The sequence below is a fragment of the Diabrotica undecimpunctata genome, chromosome 3, assembly GCF_040954645.1.
Source record: "Diabrotica undecimpunctata isolate CICGRU chromosome 3, icDiaUnde3, whole genome shotgun sequence".
Taxonomy (NCBI): Eukaryota; Metazoa; Arthropoda; class Insecta; order Coleoptera; family Chrysomelidae; genus Diabrotica; species Diabrotica undecimpunctata.
The window spans coordinates 62914624-62940534 of record NC_092805.1 but is presented as its reverse complement, the minus strand read 5'-3'; the positions used below and the strand labels follow the sequence as shown (position 1 = coordinate 62940534).

At 32.1% G+C, this 25911-nt stretch overlaps 1 protein-coding gene across 1 annotated transcript in view; it reads left to right on the top strand.

Moving 5' to 3' along the window:
- LOC140435622 (inactivation-no-after-potential D protein-like) overlaps positions 1 to 25911 on the top strand; it is a 162155-nt gene that overhangs the window by 66527 nt on the left and 69717 nt on the right. Inside the window, exons 7-8 of the mRNA XM_072524360.1 lie at positions 15247 to 15443; positions 17356 to 17450. Of these exons, the coding sequence (XP_072380461.1) occupies positions 15247 to 15443; positions 17356 to 17450 (292 nt within the window). The remainder of the gene's footprint in view (positions 1 to 15246; positions 15444 to 17355; positions 17451 to 25911) is intronic.

Below are 25911 nucleotides of genomic sequence, written 5' to 3'. Positions count from 1 at the left end.
CTTGAAGATAACTAAAGGTATGTACAATTTATTGTAATATAAACTAACATAAGCATAAAAATATCACATTCTACCAAGGCATTCTAAAAATAAAATGAGATTAAATTTTGCAAACACCCTTAAAATCAATATAGGTTCTTGGTCGGGGTAGCACAAACTCAAGATCTCGATCAATACAAACTAGAGAGAGAATAATACCGAAGTAGAATAAGATAAGATAAAAATAAAATTTATGTCGAAAAGAAATACGACATATATACATATATATAGACATAACTATCTATATATATATACATATATATAGATAGAACACAATAAATGATCAATATTATAATAATAAAAAGTAAAACAGTTCAACGAACTGGGGTGCGAGCCAAACAGAGTTGCTCTGGAGATCGACGTGCGGAGTCTCCTACACTACTTCCAGAGGCTCGTCTCTTTGCGACAACATCTGAGATACACAAAATTATTAATTGGAATGGGGATAGGTCCACTAATCCACTTGACTATAGCAGGATGCTCCCTGACTAATAGTCAACACCACCGACATAAAACAAGGGTTGTCGAGACAGCTCAAAAAAATTGAAACGTGTCAACTTCCTGAAGGGAAAGAAGCACTAGGGGACAGATTTGCCGAATCAAAGTGGTATTCAATGTACTAAGTACTAGGGTATCAGTGCTGTACTGACCCCACGCCAAAAAAAATTTGGAAAGGAAACGAATCCCCTCCAGGATAAAGTTCGCGTTAGCGCAACTCTTCCTGTACACGGGCCACGGAGGGATTGAATAGTCGCTGGAGAAGGTAGCAAAGATTAAGTACGCAAAGGCGTAAAGGGAATCAACAAAAAAATTAAAAATTAAGAATGGACTAAACATTTTAGAAGAAAGGTATTAAAAATTTAAGAAAACCGATTTATTCGGTTTCAGACAAATCTGAATTATCCGACGAAACACTGACTTAGATAAGTTTTAGATCTAAATAAAACAAAAAAATAAACAAAAATCACGACATATTAACATGCAAAATTAAACTGGATGCTCGATTTGATGAATCGACATCAGATGCAGTTCGTTGGCTATTAGGCACAACGACCAATGGCAGATTTCTATAAACATGGCTCTAACCTAACCAAAAGTGTGGAACAGACCAGTGTTAAAGTTTCTGGGAGCGAAAAGAAGGATGCTTCCAGCTCAACAAAGGCGGGTGGCCAACTAAGTAGTTTCAGCAAGCTTCGCTATGGTTATCCACTAGGTAGACAACCTAAATAGCATCAAACAATAATAAAGTTGACTATGACAGTCAAGCAATGAATGAATTTCCAACCACTGGTTGAAAATTAAACTAACGCAAAAGAAGAAAGACAGGATGGCCAATAGTTCCATAAGAATATCCTCTGGGATTGATCACAGAAGAAAATTTCCAAGCAAGAAAACTTCCAGAAAGACAAAAGAAGAAAATAAATCCAAACCGTTAATACACATCTTGGAGAAGAAGAAAGAAAAGGGGGTTTATGGCATACAAGCCACAATCGCTACACAAACAGTTCAGTCTAAGACTGATGTTTCCAAAAGAAACAAAAAAATCGTAAGAGTCTTCCACGAAACAAAAACTTACAATAAGACTTAAAAGGAACGGAAGATTCATTACAATCTTCAAAGAAATAGAAAAATATTACAGTCCATCGTCAATAATAAAAAATCGTGATGTTGGATGTAACACACCGCAACAATAAAAAAAGTTGAACAGTAAAACATTTTTGACACCTAATTGAATCCAATATGGTCGTCATATAAATCACAAAGAAATGTTTACCATTCTTTAGCAGAACTCTAACAGAGTCAAAATAATATAAACTTTTAATTCTCAGTGGGTCATTTAACGGTAGTACCAGAACTATTTCAAATGTTAAACAAACGTGGTCTTAACGTCGACATAAAGATAAAAGATAAATTCACAATAGGTGGCAGCGGGTTGTTTCACCTCTGTATATACAAAGAGTCACAATAGACAACAGTAAACTACTTCAACCTTCACTTGTACCATATCATGAACACAAGATAATAAATGAAAGCTTTTGAGCCTTAGCCAAAAGTCTCAAAGCAAAAAGATATATGTGGTCTAATAAACTATTAGAAGACCGCAAAAATGTCAACGACAAAAAAAGAAAGCTGCTGGGTATACCAGTAGTCTGACATCACACAAATAACTCAAGATACAATAATACAGGTCACGTGCCTGTACGTCCTACAGGACATCTCGAGAAAAGAAAGAGGTAAAACCACAAATAACAATAAGTTCCAGTACCAAAAACATACTTCTACTACATCTGACCACACAAAGACATAAAATTAACATAACAGAAGGAAAATAACAATATTTCCGCCCTATATTCTCAACAAAGACGCCTTAGGCAGAGAGAAACGAAGTTATATCATTATTTCCTTATACTTGGAAAACAAAATAACCATGGACTGTAAAATATAGAAAGCATTTTCCTATTCAGGAAATAAAGTTTTCTTTTCAAAGTATGAAAAAGTTAAAGTATGAAAAAATAAATTTTTAAAATAAACGAAAGACAAATTAAAAAGAAAATTTAACAGATAACAGATTAAACATTCAAAGTTAAAGAACTCAACTTCAAATCACCGCAAAAAAAAGAATATTTCGCGTAAGTATTCTGCAAAAATCCAGATAACACATTTTAAAATTAGGTAGGTCGGGACAGCCTGTATATAGATATAATTCCCGGCTGTTTGCCGTAAATAAAAACCATGAATCAAGGTCAAGAAATAAAATTCACTTAATTGATTTTTCAAATAACAAACGCTAAGAGCCATTTCGTTTATTTAAAATAAACACATTGAGGAATATAATTATTATGGTTCTTATAAACAAAATAAAAGACTGAACTGCAAAGATAAAGAAATTGAGGACTAGAATATAAAATGCTTGAACATATTAGCCGGAATAAATTCAAGGTTTCAATCAATCTAAACACTAAAAAAAGATTACTTACTTCATGAACGTAAACAAAATTTCTCTAACATGGAATGTTTACCTTACGCGGACGGGGAATAAACATAATCGTTCACATTAAGAATACCGACAAAAAGAAATTCGAATGTAAGCAGTAAATTATTACATCATTCCAAATACGTTTTAAGTATTTCACAAAATTAAAAATACGACGAGAATATTTCTACGTAATTTTACGAAGATTAAAAACGAATACATATAAATACTTTGCAAAAAATTCTAAAATAGTAGCAGGGTTGATTTAATGAAAAATTGGATAAAACAAATACACAATTTAACCAAAAAAATGGTTCAAAACATACAGACTTAATTAACCACATATACAGGGGGGTACAAAACAACTAATAATATTGAAAAAAACTCTGAAGATACAGGAATATTCAAAAGCCCCACACGCTGGGCGACATTTTGTAACGATAACACAAATAGCGCAAATTTAAAACATGCCCCACGTTGGGCGCCATTTTGTAACACTTGCCGTGCTACAATGATATATACAAGCCAGAATCGCTCACTGTCGAAGAGAATTGGGCGGGGTTTTCTTAAACATATAGAAACTATATCGTATCTTAAATTCAAGCACAATTAGATAATATGAAATTATAATTTATTATTGGACGCCACCCCTGGTTTATCCTCGAAGGGGAAGAGCAAAAAAAATTAAGATTTATTGAAAGTTTACAAGAAAACTATTCTTTATTATTTCTTAGTAATGAACAAAAAGAAAACATTAAAAGTTACGTCATCCCAAAGGGATTCCAAAATATTATTTTATGTTAACATTATCATAAACAAAAAATCTTTATATCGTATTAAATTAAGAATTGGTTATAAAGAAAATGAATGTATATATATATATATATATATTAACCCCAAATTTCGAAATTTGTTTACATTGAAAATAATATAGTTATTTATCAACTAGGAACAATGAAGAAAATAAACCTTTAAATTAAATTAGAACACTTCATTATATTTTCATTTTTTTTTGAGTTCATAATCATTTCTGTTGTCTTGAAAGTAGGTATAATAAAAATTGGTACAACCTTAATCTGCTCTGTTTCTCTTCTTATTTAATCAGTCACCAAATAAACCATTGATTCAGCTACGTACTATATCAAATCACCACCATCCTAGATAAGAGGGGTTAGGGATTCCATAAAAAGATACTGCTACTGGGCCATGATCTGGAATAACTCCATAGCAATACTATCTTGCGACGAGTATTAGAAATATAATATCAGCATCTCCAATAAGGGTTTAAAAAATAAATATCTATCTGAAATATGGACAAGAAAAGGATTTATTAGCTCACCAAACGCTATTCTTGCGCTCTCTGGAAATTGGGCGTGAGTGACAAGTTGATGAATAGGCTGATCTACCGGAGATATTTGGGAATTACAGAAGAATCCTTGAGTCGGCTACAAGTAGGTACTTGACAGATAGATGGGGTTAGAAGTTTTATTAAAAAAAAAAATAATCGAAATATATAATGAGTTTCTTTTAAATCTTTTGAAACGGTTACAATCTAACAAATTTAGCAGGTTCTGAAAAAATAGTTCAGTGGAAGAGTCAGTCAGAAGTGATTTATAAATGCAAAGAATGTATAGATTAAGATTAATTATAGACTAAGGAAAACTTGAAGAAGGCTTCATTCAACAGAAAGTCTTATGTTGTTACCGGAGAGAAATCATTATTTGTAGAAATAATTAGGGGGTGCCACTAGAAGCTGAACTTACGATCATACCTAGCAAGTGTGGTATATTTTTCTACAAAAAAGGCTCGTTGACTTCAAGCTCCAGTGCTCTGTAACCGCAACTATTCGGGGAAATCCTAATTCTTCTAGAAATAAAAATTACTCACATTAACGAACTTAATGTAAGTAAAATCACTGAACTCGGAACACGGAAGTCAACTCATGGAAAATATTTAAGATGTGTTAGTTACAAAGGAACAACGGAGGAAGATATAAAAAATAGACTAGGACAAACAAGAGACTGCATACGAAAATTGAACTCGGTACTATGGGATAAGAACATCAGCATGAAAACAAAGAAAAAAATATATAATACCATGACAAGAAGTATCCTCACTTATGGGTGTGAAAATTGGACAATAAATAAGAAAACCAATAAACAAAATAAGAGCAACAGAGATGGAATTCCTAAGGAGAAGCTGCAGAGTAACAAGAAGAGATAGAATAAATAACATGGAGATTAAGAGGAGAATGGGAATGAACTCCGACATAATAGACTACATCGAACAGAAGAGGTTAACCTGGTACGGACATGTCAGAAGAGCAGACCAAAATCGATGGATAAATAGAATAACAGAGTGGAGCCCGATATGAAGAAGAAAGAGAGGCAGACCCCGAAGATCTTTCAGACATGAAGTGGACGAAGCAATGAGTAGAAAAAACCTACAGGAAGGGGACTGGCTAAACATAAAAAATTGGAGAAAACGGTTGAGTGAAGGAATACAGTGAAAACTGTGGAAATCCTTGTATATATATATATATATATATATATATATATATATATATATATATATAGTTTTATTTTGAAGATCGTTTATTATGGACCAAGTTTCTTTTGCAATACTTTCAAAGTCTGGTAATGGACTTCTCCAGTTCAGCCGTTGATAAAGAACATTCTATAGATGATAAAATTTTTCTCAGCAAAAACTTTCTGTACAGAGATTTAAAGGTTTTTGATTATTCCTTGGTCTAACGGTTGACAATGTGCTGTAGTATTAGGTGGTAAAAATATTATCGATATGTTAGATAACTAAATATCCGGATGGGATGTTGCGTTGTCTAGAAATAAAAGAATTTTTCTTTTTTGACGTTGCATTTTTCTGTCAAATTTGTGCAGCCAATCTGTCATGATATCTCTGGTCATCCAGGCCATCAATAATACGGTCAGCCTTTCCTTAGCAGATTTACCTCCAGTGCACTTTTCAATACGAAATGTAAAAGTTTTACTTGGTAAGGCTCTATAATAAATACCAGTCTCGCCAGCGTTATAAACATCTTCAGGTAAATAACCATTTAATAAATTTGGCAGTTTTCTCTGCCACTCTGAAACGTCAAGGTTAACATTTGCACCTTCTTTAGAAATTGCTCTAAATTTAATGTTACGTCTTAAGCAAAACTTCTCAAGTCAACCACTGGAAGCTTTAAAATTCAAATTAAGTTCTTTCGCCGTTTTTAAAGCTCTTTCTTTTATTATCGGTCCAGATAATGGAATGTTCTTATTTCTCACTTTACAAAAGAAAACTTTCAGTATAGTATCAACGGCAACACCTTCAGTTTTAATTTTTTTTTGGACACTTCCACTTTCACTATACTACTTTTTTAATAAATCGGCCTTTTTCTTTAAAATGTCACTCACTTGAGTTTTTCCTATTTGAAACTTTTCGGTCAAAACTCGAACACTATAATTATTTTTTTCAGATGCTTTTATCACCGATATTTTTTCGTCCAAATTTAAAAACTTTCTTTTAGTCGAAGACATTGTTACCCTTAGATTAGAATATCGCAACTAATTTAGAAATACGTACAAAGGATAAATAAATTCTGAAATAGATTTTTCCAAATCAAACTCGATGTACCTAAAGTAAAGTTTGTTTAGCAGAAAATTGTTGACTTCAATTGGTGCGGTCGTGAATATTATTAAATTTATCGAAATAGGCCCATTGTTAAGACCGGTCTAGAGCGATAAGCAAACGAAGTAGACAGAGTTGGTCTTTGGACAACTAACACTGACTACACGGTACTCCTATAATAAAGCAAAGGATCCACAAAATTTACAATAATTACGACTACAAAAACCAAAAAACGGATGTAAAATATATTGCTTTGCCTTATATACCCGAAAGTAATGTTTTCAAATGAATTTTAAAATAAATTAAATCTATTTTAATTGCTAAGATTATAGAAAAACAAACATTAATAATAATTTGTGGTTCTGAAAAGACCATTTTTTAATCGTAACATTTGTAGACTTGATGACAGTATCACTCCACACATAGTTCTGTTTCGCTATCGCTATCCTCATCTAAATTAATTATGATCGGTTCAATTATATTATGATCTACATGAACATATGAATTTTCTTTACTTATTACGTGTCGGACTGAATTTCTCCAACTACTTGGAAGAATATCATTGACACATTTTTTTATTAACTCTACAATATTACATTTTGAACCATTCTTCAAAAAGTTCTGCCGTTGTATCTCCATGGTAGTCGACGCAGGAGTCTTTAATCCGCAGAAATCCACAGGGAATTTGGAACCCAACCAGTTTCTGATCCAGCATGTAAAATCGTTATTCTTTTCGCTTTATTTGACGGAGCTTCTATCTTACATTTACCAGAGGAATCGTCAAATCCTTTAGGTCGCGTTGAATGTGTGTCAAACCATGTCTCGTCGAGGTAAACTATCGGACGATTTTCAGAAAGGAATTTTCTTATCGAAGTTATATACTCATAACACCATTTTTGTAATCTATGAGATTCCATAATTACTTGTCTTTTGTCAATTATTCGATATAGAAAGCCCATATTTTTAAAAATTTTCCATAAGCTGGTGAGGCTACAGCTTATTTGGGTTTCGTCAATATTGAGCCGTTGCTTCAGAGCTCTTCTTCTTCTTTCAGTGCCTATTCGTTCCGAATATTGGCAATCATTCTGGCTATAATTATTTTATTGACTGATGCTTTAAATAGATTCGTTGATGTTGTGGAGAACCATTTCCTCAGGTTCTTCAACCATGATATTCTCCTTCTCCCAATTCCTCGCTTTCCGAATACTTTACCCTGTAGGATTACCTTCAGTAATCTGTATTTAGTGCTGTTTCTCATTATATGTCCGAAATATTCCAACTTTCTCCTTTTAATGGTATACATCACCTCTCTTTCTTTGCCCACTCTTCGTAATACGGTCTCGTTGGTTATCTTGTCTGTCCATGATATCCTTAGAATTCGCCTGTACAGCCACACCATCAGAGCTCTTAATGTAGGTATATACCTTGTTTTTCGTACATGGTATAGACTTTTCGACGTATAAAATCCTTATCAGTTTCGTCCATGCATTTGATGGAACTGGAATCTTTACGTTTTTTTCTTGTTTCTATGGGATTTGATGTAATTCTTTTTACTGTGGTCAGAGGTATTTTCGTCAAATCGCAAATTTCACTCGTAGCGGAAGTTGTGTCAAGTCCTCTTTTAAGTAAGTAACTAAGTAAGTTTTTAAAATTTGCTTTGCATCTACAGATAAATGTTTATTCTTTACCGGAACACTAGAAGGAACCCCATTATTATTATCCCACGGACGCCACATAATGATAGAAAACGTAATGAATAAAATGAGTAATACTACTTAACACTTCCCGTGATACATAAAGACAAACAAATTTTATCAAGAACTCGTATTTAAATAGTTGTTGGTGTTCAGTTCCATAAACGTATTATATAAATACTTGAAAACCACTTAAAAGGTGATTAGCAAACCCGTCGCTCACTACCATCGAATTCGAAAAACCCTCTTATTAGTACAGTTTCGTCAATATAAGTCTTATCTGTATTAATAAAATTATAATGAGTTTGGATTGCACGCAATTAAATCAACATTAAGAAATGACGATTGACAAATTTTGCCAGGAAACATATTAAAATGTTACCTGAAACCGGGCCTTTTATACTATTATCGGTTAACCCAGGATGTTTATAGTCGGTACTAATTGAAGTCAACCATTTACTGCTAAACAAACTTTACCTAATTTTATGACCATAAGCACCTACTTATATAATTGGTTTTATGTACATATTTGGATTTTCGGAGCCCTTAATCACTTTTACCTGACTGTCCGTTGTTGGCAGGTAAAATTACAATAATTTTTTAAAACTGTAGACAAATTTTGTCCAAAGTCGTTGTGAAGAGAGTCCGTTGTTTGATGGTGTCTTCCTATTTACCCAAATATGAAATGTTCGATGACCTAAAAACTGTCCGTTCGGCAGAGGTTTCCATTGTGAAGAGGTGTCCGTTAACAGAAGTTTTACTGTATATTAAACAGGGAGATTCCAACACTGGCCAAAATATTAAACGTTGTTAGGGATGGTAATATTTTTCTCATTAAAGAACAATGTGTACAATTATATGCTGGATAGGGCAATATGTGAGCACTATCAAAAAATTTACATATAGATCAATTTAAAACGTTAAAGGCGGGATCCTCCTCTTTTTTTTCTACCGTGAGGGGTCCACACTAAGACTTGTTTTGGGAGACGTTCTTCAGACATTCTCTGTACATGAACGTACCATTTGAGTTGTTGGGTATCAATATCGTCTACTATTGTATATTTTACTTTCATAATTTCTCTTATTCTGATGTTCGTTACTTTTTCTAGACTAGATTTTCCAGCAAAACGTCTCCAGAAATCCATTTCTGTTGCCTCAAGTTTTCTCTTGTATCTTTCCTTTATTTGCCATACTTCACTACTGTAGGTAATTATACTTTTAATGATTGTGTTATATATCTTGTGCTCATTATTATTAGAGATTGATTTATCCGAAAGGATACTATTGAGAAGGGAAATTGCTTTTCTTGCTTGGTTGTTTTTCTCCTCAATTGTGTCGTCTACGTTGCCTTCTTTTGTGATGATCATACCTAAATATTTATGTGTGTTGCAATGTTTGATAACTTCTCCATCTTCCAATATGAGGTTATTTTGTTTCCCGCCGATACACATATACTCGGTTTTTTGGATATTGATTTCAAGTCCCCATTTTTTATACTCCTCGATTAATTATTGAGTCATATACTTAATATCTTCACAATCTTGTGCTATCACTAGTTGATCATCTGCAAATGACAAAGTGTATATGCTATTGTTGTTAATCGGCATTCCCATATTTCTACATTTGCGCTTCCACGTTTTAAAGCTTGTTCTAGATAAATTTTAAATAATTTCGGGAAGAGACTTAGCAGCCATACTTTAGGCCTTTATTCATTTGGAATCCACTTGATAGATTATTTCCAGCCTTTACCTTTGAGTTAGCATTAGAGTACAGTTACTTCGTCGCATTTATTAAATTCATGCTTATGCTTGTTTTCTCTAACGCTTCCCATAATTTATAATGTGGCACGCTATCCTAAGCCTTTCGTAGGTCTACATACAATAAATGTACTTCTTGATTAACGGCTATTTTCTAGTAGTAGTAGTAGTAGTAGATCTACCTGCCCTAAATCCTGCCTGTTCCTCAGCCTCTAAGTCTTTATATTCGCTTTCTATTCTGTTTTTAATTACTTTCGCGTATATTCTACTGATAGAGTTTGTCACGGCAATGCCTCTGTAATTGTCACATTCATCCCTTCTGCCTTTTTTTGTGTATAGTGGATATAAATGATGTCTTCCACTCCTCTGAAGTTGTCATTCCATTAATGCGGTTTTGGAACAGTTTGGCTAAACTTGTATATAGTTTGGTTGTACAGTGTTTAATTATCTCTGCAGGGATGTTACCTGGAGCTTTGTTATTTTTTAGAGATCTACATACATCTTCCACTTCTTTCGTTGTTATTCGTATGGGCGAAGTTAAAATATTTATATTTTGTGTGTTTGTTGCTGTCTTTAAATTGTGGTCTATCTTCTCTTAGGAGTTTCGCAAAATATTGATCCCAGTCATCCATTGTTATTGTTGACACTATGTCTCTCTTCTTATCTTGTCGTAAAGATTTTAAGACTCTATAACTTTCTGTGCTTCTTCGTCCTTCTAGATGTGAATTTATCATGTTACACTTTTGTTGCCATATTTCATTTTTCTTCCGACATATTATTTTTCGTACTTTAGCTTGAGACTCCTTGTAGATTGTTTTATCCGTTATATTCTTTGTATTTAAGACTTTTTGATATTGGCCTCTTTTCTTCTTTATTTCTTGTTTTATTTCTTTGTCAAACCAATATGGAAGTTTTCTTTGATTCTGGATTTGGTATCCAATGGCTTCTGTTGCTGCCTCCTGGAGATAATTTTTTATGTGAGTGTAATGTTCTTCATTATTGTTAAATTGTTTATTTTCCAACTTTTGTTTTAATCTATTTCTGTATAATTCTCTCACGCTTTCTTGTTCTAAGCTGATTAGGTTATACCTCTTCTGTATTTCTTTCTCCCTTTCATTTCCTTCTTTTTCTTCTTTAGGTTTATTTACTCCAAATTTGATCTTAACTTTTAATTAGTAATGATCGCTTCCACAGGTAGCTCCTCTCAATACTCTTACATCTTGTACAATCATATTTGTCTTTTGTCGTATAATTGTGTAGTCTATAATTGATTCTAACCCTCTCGTATTTTGCGTCCATGTGTATTTCTGTATGTTTCTGTGTTGAAAAAATCCATTTGTAATTTTCATTTCATTTATTCGCATAGGGATATTAGTCTGGTACCATTATCATTTACGTGGTCCCCTCCGAATTGACCTATAACCGAGTTATGGTGTTTTTTTCAGTTCTGCTGTATAAGTCTCCCAAGATGATAATTTCTCGAGATGTGCCGACTTTTGCAACCTCTAAATTCAATTTCTCAAAAAAATCGTTTTTAATGTTTACTGGTGCGTCATCATTTACTGCATATACACCCAAGATTGTGCATTTGTGTCCTCTAATCGTAAAGTTCATTTTTATCATTCTCTTGTTTATGGCCTCCCAAGTAGTTATGTATTTTCTTAGCTTCTTATGTATTGATATGGCAACACCTTAGTGAACTCTTTTCTCCTTTGGTACCCCGCTGTAGAAGTGATCATATTCTCCGATGTTTTCTGATCCTTGGCCCTTTTGTTTTGTTTCGGTAATTACTGTGATGTCCAATTTCAGCTTACTCATTTCATACATTATTTCATTTATTTTAGGTCTAAAACCTTGCACGTTCCAAGTTCCGAAATTCATACTCCTTTTTCGTAGCGTACGTCGTCGTTTGTTGATCAATTCATTTCGAGGCGTTTTGCTGGGTTTTTTAACATTTCATTTTTTTCTGAGTAACGTAGAGTTAGCCCGATGCCTCAACCCCCGACTTGGAGGGCCAGGGTTTAATTTTGGAGTTTTCCTTCGCCTAGACGATTTGCTTTCACTGCAGCTTAAGAGCATCATCTACCCTTCGTCTGTAATCCTAGACAAAGAGCCCTTACAGGGTGCTATCAACCGGGCCAGTTGAACCCGGGTTTTTTTTAGAAGTGTTACTCCTCTATCCCTCCTCTTTTATCCGGGCTTGAGACCGGCTGCATCGGTTATGGAGCTACTCAATTCACCCCACACCAATACAGGCAGAGTTACCAAAATTATTAACTATTACCAAAATTAGTGAAAAAGTTACTAACACAATACATTATACCTATGGTACCACTATGATACAATCGGAATTCTTATGAATTGCAAGGTAACCTAAATCAATTTAAAAAATATGTCATTGAGGAAAGAAAATGATAACTGATACTTTTGCCATCGTATAATTGTCAACTAAATGCAATAGAATAAATATAGACTCTAGTATTAGGATAACCAAAAAAATTCTTATTAAATTTTATACGGAATCAACGCCGTAAACCACATAAAAAGATAGGAAGAAAAATTGTTGACTCTTGATAATCATTTCTATTAAACAGGACAATGAATCTAATTCAGATTAAGATAAAAAGATATACAGATTTATAATTTAGTCAGTAAGTTTTTAATTTAGGTATCTACATTGCCTAAATGTACATAACTAAATAAATATCAATAGGATTTATCCGCTTTAATAATAATTAACGTATAATTTTTCTCCTCTAAAATCTGTCTCTTTTTAATGCTGCGACATTGGCCCTTTATTTTCATATCTGTATTAGGTATATAAACTTGAATTTGTATTGTAATTTCTATGTGAACAGGGTGGACCTTTTTTAAAATAATATCTTTAAGTACATTTCGATGGGAAAGTATATTGTTTTGATTAATTTAACTTTGGCCACCCTTATTATTTAAAGATTTTGTGAAGATTTGTATTTATAATGAGTCGTCAATTGCAATAAAATAGACAATTATCAAAGTCACATATGCAAAATATTAATTCGATGTTTCGATATTATTATATAAATAATTGATTTAGTCCAGTCGTCAGAAATTTAATCTCTAAAAACGAGACGAACAAGCTGAATTTTGATGAGAATGTCAATTTTCAGACCCCAAAAAGACATTGATTTAGCAAGAATCTGTACACCGTAGAAAAGATGTTTCAAACAAGAAACAACAGTTGAAGCAACCGGCGATTTTGAATGTCAGTTACGCGAGCGAAATAATATTTGCAGTTTTGAAATTAAATTTGTATCAACTCGACGGTAAAAATTCGATATCTTTTGATCAGAGTATCATATAGAGAAAAATCAAGACGCACTGTAAAAGGTAAAGAGTGCAGCCTTAGTATGCAATTTTTGCATTTTGTCGCAAATGAAGTCAGTTGTTACAAAGCTGTTAAATAAATTTCGATTTTGGGTTTTGGCAACAATTCTGAAGCATTTGAGATATGCCTAAAAACGCTGAATTTAAACTATCAAACGTTACAAACGATATGCTTCTACAAAGACGGCATTGGATGGAATTTGTAGCAGAGGTTATGTTGTTTAAAAAAACGTACTTCTGCAATCAAAAAGAGGCTAATTTAAAGGTTTTAGATCGTTTGTAATGTGAAAGTTTAAATTCAGCGTTATTTAGGTATATTTAAAATGCCTCATAATTGTTGCCAAAACTCAAAATTAAGGTTATAATTGCTATAGGTTTTAAAGATCTGTAGGTTTTAATAATGGAAATTATATAGTGGCCAGTCAATGGAAGTGATAAAATACTTTAAAACTCATCTTGATTTTCGTCGATAGGACACTTTGATCAAAAGATATCGAATTTTTACGGTCGAGTTAATACAAATTTTATTTAGAAAATTGATTTTGTGCACGTAACTGACATTCGAAATCGTCGGTCGCTTCAAGCGTTTTTTCTGAGAGAATGGTCTGTTCTCCACAAAAAGGGCTAATATAAATTTTTTGTTCAATCTTAGCTACATTTCTTATTTGATATAATTTTTTTCAATAGCGTACAGATTCTTGGTAAATCAATATTTTCCGTTTTTCCCCTACGAGGGGGGGTTTCAGGGGGAAGCCCAGGAGTAGGAGTGACAAACTTTTTGTACCTTTTTAGGGTCCCCAAATTGACGTTTTCAGCAAAAATTCAGCTTGATCGTATAATTTTTAGAGGTTCAGTGAAATTTTCGTCTCTGACGACTGGAGTAATTGTAAAATAAATTGAAGGGTACAGGGGAAAAACAGGCTAAGTCACATTTTATGATTTTAAGATAAAGCAATTTTAAAGGTCAAAACGCTACAAACACTAAAGTTTTTAAAGTCAGAATTTGTTTTTTTTACCATTACGTTTTTAAACTAAGGTTCATTCGCTCAGCTCGGGCATATTCTGACAGATTCATAGCTGAAAACCTACAACACAAAAGTTCCTATCTCACAGTATTAACAGCTTAAATAAACTTTTATTACAGACTTCTTTCATTGAAAAAAGGAGAATTATTATAAATAGTGGAAGTGTATACTAAACCCATAAAATTTTGGGTAGTATATATTTAAAAAATATATTTCGGTTGTTATAATTTAACATAACTATTTATTATATGGCGCATATAAATATTTATTGTCGGTAATTCGTAAAGTTCTATTTTATTTACCATTTAGTTTGTTTACTATTAATATTGGCTATGAGTACGTGTGCTTGGTTGTATAGTAATTTCCAGCCACTTCTAGTCTGTCATAACGTAACTAACTTCGCAAAAAAATAATTACTAAATTCACTAGACAGTTCGGACTGGGAATAGCGAACCGACTATATCTGAGATCCTTAGGTTAAAAAAACTGAAAGCATTGAAAAATTTTTTTGATAGAAAAATCAAGAAGTTATTCCTATTACAGGATATTTTTCCTATTACATATTTCCTGACGTATCGTGTTTTTGTATACGTTTCAGACAAAATATAACGTGTTTTCTATAGGATAACGTCAATATCTCAAATTCGCCAAAAATTGACTTAGCCCGTTTTTTCCCTGTACCCTTTAATTATTTAATAAATTGGTTTGTATGATATATTTTATTTAGAAAATTATGTTTTTACCAAAAACTCCATTTTTAGGTAAAATAAAAAAGAAATATTTCAGTGTAAGTCATAACATCGTTACTGTACAATTGGAACGATATTCTCAGGATATAGGCATCAGTTTAGCTGGCCATAAAGACAGAAATTGTATGGCCGTTTTTGTTTGCGGTCTTAATCCACAGGGATCTGCCTACAAATCAGGGGACATTAAAGTTGGTGATGAAATTCTTGAGGTAATGTTAGAAATTTGTTTAAAATATACTTTTTGGTAGTGGAAAACTAAATTTTATATTATAAAGTAGATAAAATATACCTGGTCTATAAAAGTAGCTAGCCAAATATAGTAGTAGTAATTTTTATAGAAAAAATATTACATAAGGGGACTTTATAAAATAAAAAATTTAACTAAAACTGTTATAGGGTGATTATAGACTTAGGGTCGCACTACCATGATAGTATTTAACCTCAATTCGGGGAAACAAAAATAGACAGCGAGACAAGAATAAAAAGAAAGGGGCTAACTAATGTACGACTGATAAATAAAACCTAACGGGAATTATCAGAGAGACAACTCCGGGGGCTTAATTTGGTCTTCTCTTTACAAATGGGGCAAGAATGTGTCTTGAGAGGAATAGATTTTAAGTTAATAATTAACAAACGCCTATCTAAAGCTAGGAAAAAGAAAATAAAAAAGTGGCTATTGTGACGTAGACCAAAGAAAACCCTCAGCGGCGAAACTGGCAGAACCCGAATTTAAAAAGAGATCTCGGAAGAATAATATAATTTTAATAGTAACTTTAATGAGCGATATGATAAAATCACCTTTATTCTCAACTAGATCAGGCTCAAGCAGACCTGATGATCAACAAATTGGAAACTCTATGGTTGAAATAAGTAGACTGTTAATATGGAAAGGGCTATGAACGGCCTGTGGGGGGGGGGAGAAGAACTTAAGTGCAGCCGACTTCAATAATATGACTAAATGCCTTATGTTTCTCGCCTGCTTTCCCGAGATAGTGATAGGGACCCGTCTAAGAAAACAAAATCAAATTAAGACAAAATACTCATTATTGTAAAATTTCTATTTATACCAGAAGCTATTGTGCGAAGATAGAACACCGCCGGAAGAAATGTCAATACTCCATAGAGTACTCTTAAAGGACCTTTAGATAAGTATTCCATCACTCCCAAAGCACTTAAGTGAATACACTGAGAATGATGATAAGACACTAAAAGAACTTTTTAGGGTGCTCTTTTCTAACTATAAAACAAAACTGATAACACTAAACACATGGCAGCAGACTGGACTGCATACCATGACTTACGGTTCTAGGCAAAACTGACACCAGGTAAGTCTGCCTATAGAGCAGGTTTTTTTATAAAAATGGCTCGGCGACATATTGTACGAAGAGTGAAATACTTTCTGGAAAACCAGAAGACGATTTTGCGTGTACCTATATCTTGATATAGGGATAACTCCTCCCACGAAGTAATAGCACGCACGATTCTTCTAAACAGAATGGATGAAACAAGTGCAGGCAGACAGATAGACTATATACTGAGGAGCACTGTATATGGGTGTAACGTTACTGGTTAATATTAGACACCGAACGACATATATCATGTTCTGAGCTATTGGGATGACCCGGTCATCTTAGCTTACTTCAAATTTAATATCACATTCAACTCGATACAAAAGTTCACGGAAAGGACAATCTTATACAAGGAGTATATTTAATTATTTAAGATGGTTCTTACCAAATGTATTCACTTAAGTCAGTTTATAATATTAATATACACCCCTAATTAAAAAATTTTTATCTATTAAATTTCTCTATGTACAGATGAAATGAACTTTTTATATAATTTTCTTTTTGATTTAAGATTTTTCCTAATTATTTGCTTATTGATTTCTATGGCATTGCCTCTGGTTGCTATTTAACATATCAATTTAGACGGTTATCATGTGTTTCTCTTGCTAATGTGAAACTTGACTATTTATCTTTAAACCTTTTACTATTTGGGATTATAAATCTGTTATTCTAGTCCTTTTTGTTTTAGATGTTCTTTTTATAGGATACAGTCGTCATTATTTACGCAATATAGGAATTGAAAAAAGGTTTACTACATTTTAATTTTTTTTAGATAAATGGTGTCGTACTACAAGGCCGTTGCCATCTTAATGCCTCCGCTATAATAAAAGGACTCCCAGGACCAATATTTAAAATAATTTTATTAAGGTAAGTTAAAATTTAATTTAGGAGAAAAAACGACTTGTATATGATCAGTGTTTACCATATATACGAAAATGGCTATGTAATATTTTTGAAATATACCATTACGTAATTTTGTCGACTTTATAAAGAAAGGTTCGACATGATTAATTCCTATTTTGTTAAGTGGTCTTGTAATTAAAACTGTTTCTGAGTATTTCTGTTGTCACTATTAACGCAAGTTTGGCTTGTAACCAAAAACATGTGATAACATTTTGTAATACTTCTTTAGTTCACTTAAGTCATTTAAAGGCCAAAAATTGCATCCGTCAGCAACAAAAACGTTACAACATAACATTTAGAGGTTAGCAAAGCAAGGTACTTTTAACTCTGCGTCATTGTGGCTACTAAACAAAACTTGGTCGATGTGGCTGGGTATATTTTACCCATGTACATTATTGTACTCTGAATCAAGCTTACTTATGGGTAGTTCGACTAGACGGTCGAACAGTGCGGACGTGTGCCTAAAGGTTTAGGCACAAGTCCGCAGGACTTAGAGGACTTAAAAGGTAAACAATTAGGAATTTAATAATAATTAATAGGTTTAACAATTATTTTAGAATGAATAGGATTCAGTTTAAATATGTTTTAAATTTAATTTCACCTTCAGTTAAAAAACAAAATACTACATTTAACGAAGCCATACATATCAAACCAAAAAGTATTTTTAAAAAGAAGAGGTATCACTTCCGTACAAAAGTCCTAATTGTTTATCACTTCCCTGATTAATTGTCACAAAGCAATAAAAACACATGCATAAATGACAAAATAGCCTCGAAAATTATTTTTTTAAATACTCTGTATCAAAATCAAACAAATACCTAAATAAACAAGGGGAAAACGACGGACATCTAATTCACATTATCCTTACCAACCAGTTACGGCTCGTTACATAGCAGTCGGCATCAGTAAAATATTGTTTTCAAATATACTGAACGAAAACGTTAAGTGTCTGAAACGCTATGTTCCGGACAGTGTGCGTTGTTCATATTTAAAACCATTTAAATTATATTTTTCGGAAACTAAAGGCTATGTGCTGGAAACGCAACGTGCACGATAATATGCCACGACCTTTAGAAAGGAGCAGCTAACAGAGTAGTCACAGAGCTTTTCAGCTCTCGGTGCGTAAGACACCGTGTGTGGCGGTGGTAGTATTGTTTACTAAACCCTATTCATTCTACAAATTCCCAATCGTCAATAGAACCACGTGTAAGACAAACAGGGTCGTACTGATGTACGACCTATGTATCATATGATTTTTAAAAATATTTACTTATGAAACTGTTAGTGTAAGAATTTCTTGAAAATTAATCGTTATATCACAATTAAACTAAACTCTAAAAATAGTAAAATAAACGTAAAAATCAACACGATACAATTTGAATTTAAAATGATGGCAAGTTGTGATCTGTAACACGAGAATCTGTCTAATAAATTATATTTAATAGCCTCTTGACGAATGAGACGGCGAATATCAACACGTGCTCATGTTTACTGATGGGAATTTGGTAAACGAATAAACTTTACCTAGGTGAAAAACGAATGCGAGGTTGTTTTTAATTAAACTGTCGACGAGCTGTCTTTACAGGCTCCTCGCAGAGGTTAGTTGCAACTTTGCGTCTGTGAAGAATTCAGGTTTACCACAGGGTGTCGACAGGGATGACACTGTAAGGCTTTGACAGTTGACAAAGTCGGACAGAAACGACCCCTGCTCCTGTGGTAAGAGAAACGGCAAGAGGAACCCTTCCTGAGAAATCAGGGAGTGAACAACCACGAAGGTTCCTGGGACGGCACCCAGAATCCGATTTGTCCACCCCCTCTCCAAGAAATGGAGAAGGAGTACAACTAAAAAATGGAAAAAGCAGAAATGCTCCGGGCTATTTATAAATTAAACTAAGCAATTATACTACAACAAGAACATTACAACAAGAATATGGAGGAAATGAAACTTCAGATGAAGGAGCTGCAACGGATCATCCAAGAAAAAGATCAAGAAAATAAAAGGTTAACAGATAAAATTCTGCCTTAATTGAGAACAACAAGAAGGAAACAAAACCAGAAAAAGGAAAAAAGACCGAGATTCCGGTGAAAAAAAAACGGAATCAAAGTCAAAATCCAAAAAAGATACTAAGGAAACCGAGAATTAGTTGGCTTAACCACAGTCAATAAAAACAGAGGGTGTCCCAGTACCCAGGGCACTCAAAGTACCTTTCAGATCATAAGTCACACGTTGGGGAAAACCCTGGGGGTCAGATAGATAACTCTTCACTAGCGAAGTGTGACCGGTTTGATTTTCGGACATGTGGATCCCAATTTGTAATTGTATACACATGTTCCTTAGGGACAGAATTGATCACATGTGTGTGTGTGTGCTTACTTATATCAATAGTAGTTTTTTACATTAGAGAAATAGGTAATTATATACATTACTTATCAAAATTAAACCTTTGTTTATTATTAAATGAGCATATTATCAACAAACATAAAAGAAAACAAAATTTTTTACCCTGATGTTCGAACATAACTTAAAAAACATATGCAAAAATAAAACAATAACCATTTAGGTACAAAATATTACAGTTTCTTTAACGCGGAAACACAAAATTATGAAATATACAAGCAACGCTTATTTATTACTTAAATACAAAGTTCAAGGGTCATCTGATGTTTTTTAGTGATGATGATCTGAAAAACGTTCTGAAAATTTATACATCCATTTTGAAATAATCCATAATTTTAAAATTTTATTAAAATTTTTATACCATTTTACAAAGAAAGTTTTTACTTCACTGTAAGTTTTTTAAACTAAGGTATACAAACAACCACTGGGAATTTCCTTTTGAAAATTTTATTTTTATATTATTTTATTTTTAAGGTTTTTTATACAAATATTTAGTAGCTTGACTCATGTACATATGGAAAATGCACATAAATGAACAAAGTTTATACCTTTTATAAAGTATTTTTAAATAAAATTAAAAGAAATCAACAAACGTACCTACCTTTGTATGCCAAGGGACAAATAATAGAACAGGTAACTTTCATAAAATATTTGGGAGCAAATATCAATAGCCAGTGTAACCCAAAAAAATAAATCCTATCAAGAATAAAACAAGCGAGGAAAATACACATGAACACAAAAACAATTTTTATAAGATCAGACCTTAGTCTAGAGCTCAGAATCTGAATGATTAGATGTTAGGTTTTCTCTGTTTTGCTGTATGGCTGTGAAAGTTGGACAATGGGTTCTGAAACAGATAAAGAATAGATGCTATATACATATCCATATTTCCATATTCCAAATCTGATATTAGAGTTCCTAATTTACTTTCTGATATTGAATCAATAATCAGATCACTTAATGATAGTCAAAAGGATGTTGTTAGATCTAAATGTACAAACGTTATTACAAACTTTTTACATAAAGAAGTCAAAGATCATTTTTTAAATAAATATTATGTACAAACTAAACTTTTTCTTAAAAACCATCCTGAAATTTACATTGTCAAAAGCGATAAAGGTAACGTAACTGTTGTAATGTATAAAGAGGATTACCTACAAAAAACTGGAGAACTCTTAAATGATACTAAGTATTACACTACACTTAGAAGGAGTCCTGTTTGTACTTTACAACAAAAAGCAAATCTCTTTTTACCAATTTACCTTTAGATTTAATCATAAGTAGTGTTGAAAAACATTGGAATGAGATTTTGCAACACACTAATATTGACTTATTACATTTCAAAACACTTATCAACTTTGTTTTTGATTCTAATATTTTTATATTTAATGGTATCTTTTATAAACAAATTTTTGGTAGTCCTATGGGATCTAGTCTTTCACCCATTCTAAGTAGCTATGTCATGGATGATGTTATCAGTGATTGTATCAACAATTGCACTTTTTTCATTCCTTTTGTTAAAAGATATGTAGATGATTTAGTTTTGGCACTTCCTAAACACAAAATTCATGAAACAGTCAACATTTTCAACAATCATAATCAACATATACAATTTACAGTTGAGGAAGAGGTAGATACTTCTCTACCATTCCTTGACATGAGAATTGTAAGAAATACAGACAATATGTTGAAAACCAGATGGTTCAGAAATCCCATATGTAGTAATAAATTTATAAGCTATTACTCTCATCATCCAAATAAGATGAAAATGAACCTTATAACAGGATTAAAAGAACGTGTTTTAAAACTTTCTCATCCAGATTATTTACATGAAGATCTTCAATAATTGTTAAAAAATATTTTAATTGAAAACTCTTATCCTCCAGATATGCTACATAGGATGCTTTTTTCTAATATTGTTAATATAAATAACTTAACATCATTTTTTGCTAAATCTCAAAACATTGTATCGAACAATCAGAACATCTATTATCATTCACTACCTTTTATACCATCATTAACACCTAAATTAATACAAACACTAAAGGTTATTGACAATATAAAAATAGCAACAAAGAACATCAAAACTATTTCATCTTTATATTCCAAAACTAAATATCCTATAGTGATCCTATAGACAAATTGGAAAAAACGAATGTAGTATACAGCACTAGTTGTACTCAGTGTAAAGCTGACTATGTTGGTGAGACCGGAAGAAATCTTTCAAATCGCATTATTTCTCACAAAAGTGATTGCAGAATTAAAAAACCATCTTGATCTTTGGCAGAGCATGTAATCGATAAAGACCATATTATGGATTTTGATAACATTAAAATTTTATGTAGTGAAAGTAATAAATTCAAAAGGACTTTTTTTGGAAATGGTTTGTATTAGCAAAAGCGATAATAATTTAAACAAAAGATCAGAAATTCAAAATCTAAGCAAAATTTATAATTATATTATTTCTTTATAATTTATATATGAAACTTGAAAAATATCACATTTTTATTTAATTTTCCATATATCTATTACATTTTTTCAGACATCTATCAATGGTGAATAAATCTTCTTCTTTTTTGTAACTAAACAAAAAAGAATTTTTAAACAAAATTTTATTTTTGACAATATAATTGTCAAAGGTAAAAATTTTAAGTTGGTATTTATGACATTGAGGCTTATTTGTAATTGGTTGCTACTTTTAACTATTTATAAATTTAATTATTTTTTTGTTAAGAAAATGTTTTCAAAATTATTAAAATTTCATGGGAGAATTTATTAGATTAGGGCATTTTAGTATTAATTCTTTTTGAAATGTATTTGCAGCAATTTTTATTAACGAAACTACAATCATCGCCAGCTAACTTGGCGAGAGAGTACGCACAACGTCACAGAGAAATAAATTATGTTTACGCCCTATGATTCATCCTATTGGTTTACTATTTCTGATAAGTATATTCAGTAGCGTAGCGGTATAGGTCAAATAATTATTACACAATTAAAAAAGTAATATTTTTCGCAAGCTTTAATATATTATTAGAAAGATGAAATTGTAATTTTGTTTTATTCAATTTAAATAGTAAGCCATTGTTTATACAACAGTTTATAATATTTATTTAACTTAGTAAACAAATTATAAAATATTGACTGAATTTAATTCACAAATCTACTTTGATATTGGGTTTCAAATTAAATGGAGGATATTTTATAAATAAATGCAACACAGTAATTATTTAATTTTAATATTTTGGTTTTATTATAACACTAAAACAAGTACCCGTGTTGAAAAGTGGTATCTATTTGAACAGCTGTCAACATTATTATGTATGTCAAATATTCACCTATTTTTGATCTATTTTAATTTAATACAAGGTAGACATAAACAAACAAAATATTTCCACCAGTGGGAAGAAAATGCCTTATAAATAGAAATAGAACTATTGTGTTTTAAAAATAATATATAATTAAAATGAAATAAAAATATAGAGTTATTTTTGGTCCAAATAGACCACCGTAGTGCGGTTTTGTTATTATTTAGAAGTCGTCTAATTAAAATTAATTTATTGTAAGTACAAACTTACCTGTTGCTTTAGCTGTATTTTCTTTCACAGTTTTTAGGGTCTCTGCTTCGAGTTTAATATTTTTGAAATAATTAAACACATTAAATATAATCTCCCGAGATTGTCCACTGATAACAGAATTATTCTTTCTACTATTTTTCAACGCCATCGTTAGAAATTGTCACAAATACACTTAACTATCCGAAATAATAAGAAGTCTGAAAAATAATAGCTGCAAATCACTTAAGTGTTACGCACCTGATAACTGGGAGGATACTAAAGACCACCACCTAAGCCACTAAGCAATTTTGGGTTTGTGCGCACCGCCAAGTTAACTGGCGATGACAGTAATTTTATTTGGTGAGTTAACAAAAAATGTTTTTCTTTCTAGTTCAACTTTGTAAGATATTTTGTCTTTTTTAGCAGCTCTTGATAAGAATTGTAAACACAATTGAAAGCTCGAGATATTAAATAGTGAACCAATAGCCCATTTTATTGACTCCAACCCATCAAAAACATTTATATATATATATATATATATATATATATATATATATATATATATATATATATATATATATATATATATATATATAAATACGTTGGAATTGTCGGGTAAAGTGGTCTATAAGTAGTCTCTATCGTAGAGACCACTTTATCCGATAATTCCAACGTATTTATAAATTATGTTTTGGTCGAAATAATCACTTCTAATATATAACTATATATATATTTACTCTTACTAATTACTATTAATTGAATTAAAAATTATTGCGTCGACTTTTTGACAACTATTTATCAATGCATTCTTCTAATTTTAAATGTATGTAAAAATGTGAGTTTGATTAACTACGTTATGAATGTAGCGATCCTGCAGTGGGATCTTAGGATATAATAACATAGTTTAAATTTACATTACTTTCGTAAGAATTGAAAGTAGGTCAGTATAACGCATAATGTGATACATTCTTAATAGTTTTTCACGCATTATAATGTAAATTGATCTTGTTGAATTACATACAAAGCATACTGTTTTTTAAACGTTAGAATTATATTTAAGAACAACTTAAAACAACGACACATTAGAGTTGTATTAAAGTGCAAAAAGTAATATCTGTGTTTTCTTGGTGAATGATGCTGAATCTAAACCTCGTCGAGTTCATAAAGCAAAAGACCTGAATAAATACAAAGAAATTCAGAAAAACATCAGAAAGAAAATTCGGGAGGCAAAGAAGAGGTGGCTCTCTGGCAGATGCAAGGAAATAGAAGACCCAGATAAAAAGTCTGATGGCTTTAATTTACACAAAAAAAAATCAAAGAAATGACAGGTTCTAGAAAAAGCACAAGAACGAATATCTATGCAAAAAAAAACAAAAGAGGGCAAAGCTACCAGAGCAGATGGTGTGCCCATCGAATTATTAAAACTCATTGATGAAGATGTTACTGATGTAGTGGTTGAACTCTTTAATCAGACTACCACAATTACCAGACAATGGCTGCAATCGAGCTTTGTGGCAATACCCAAAAAGTCAAGTGCAATATCCTGCTCAGATCACAGAATAATAGCTTTAATGAGTCACACACTTTGAGTGACACACAATTTGGTTTTAAAAATGGTATGGGCAAAAGAAATGCTTTTTTTGGCTTGAATATGCTGACCCAGAGATGCATGGATATAAATAAGGAAATGTACTTATGTTTTGTAGATTTTGAAAAGGCATTTGATAAAGTTCAACATAAAAAACTTGTAGATATATTAACAAGCAAAATATTGACAGTCGTGAAATAAAAATTATATCTAATCTGTATTAGAATCAAACTGCCAAGGTAAGAGTTGACAACCAGAACACCAGAGATATCAAAATACAGAGAGAAGTCCGCCAGGGTTGCGTGCTGTCACCACTACTCTTCAATGTCTACAGTGATCAGGTATTTAAATAAGCGCTTACAGATTCAATAAAAGGTATATCTATCAATGGAGAAGTTTTGAATAACTTGCATTTTGCAGACGATACAGTAATAATGTCGGATAAGAACAATGATTTACAGAACGTAATGCAAAGACTTAATGAATGCTGTCATGAATGCGGACTAAGGATGAATTAAAAAAAAAATAAATGTATGATGTGAACGTGGCCGAGATATTGTAACTTTATTATCTTAATCGTATTCATGATTTCCATTTCCTTTGTAATCTTTCTGAGGACCTCAACATTTATTATTCGGTCTACCCAACTTATTTTTAATATTCTTTGGTAGGTCCACATCTCGAATGCTCCAAGTCGATCGCTCACCTCTTTCTTTAAGGTCCAGGTCTCCACCCCATACAGCAGAACCGAAAACACATATGAACGTAATATTCTTATTTTGAGTTGCAAACTAAGGTCTCTACTGCATAATACTTTTCTCATCTTAATAAATGTTGCCCTAGCTTGTCCAATTCTAATTTTTTTTTCTTCTGTATACTCGT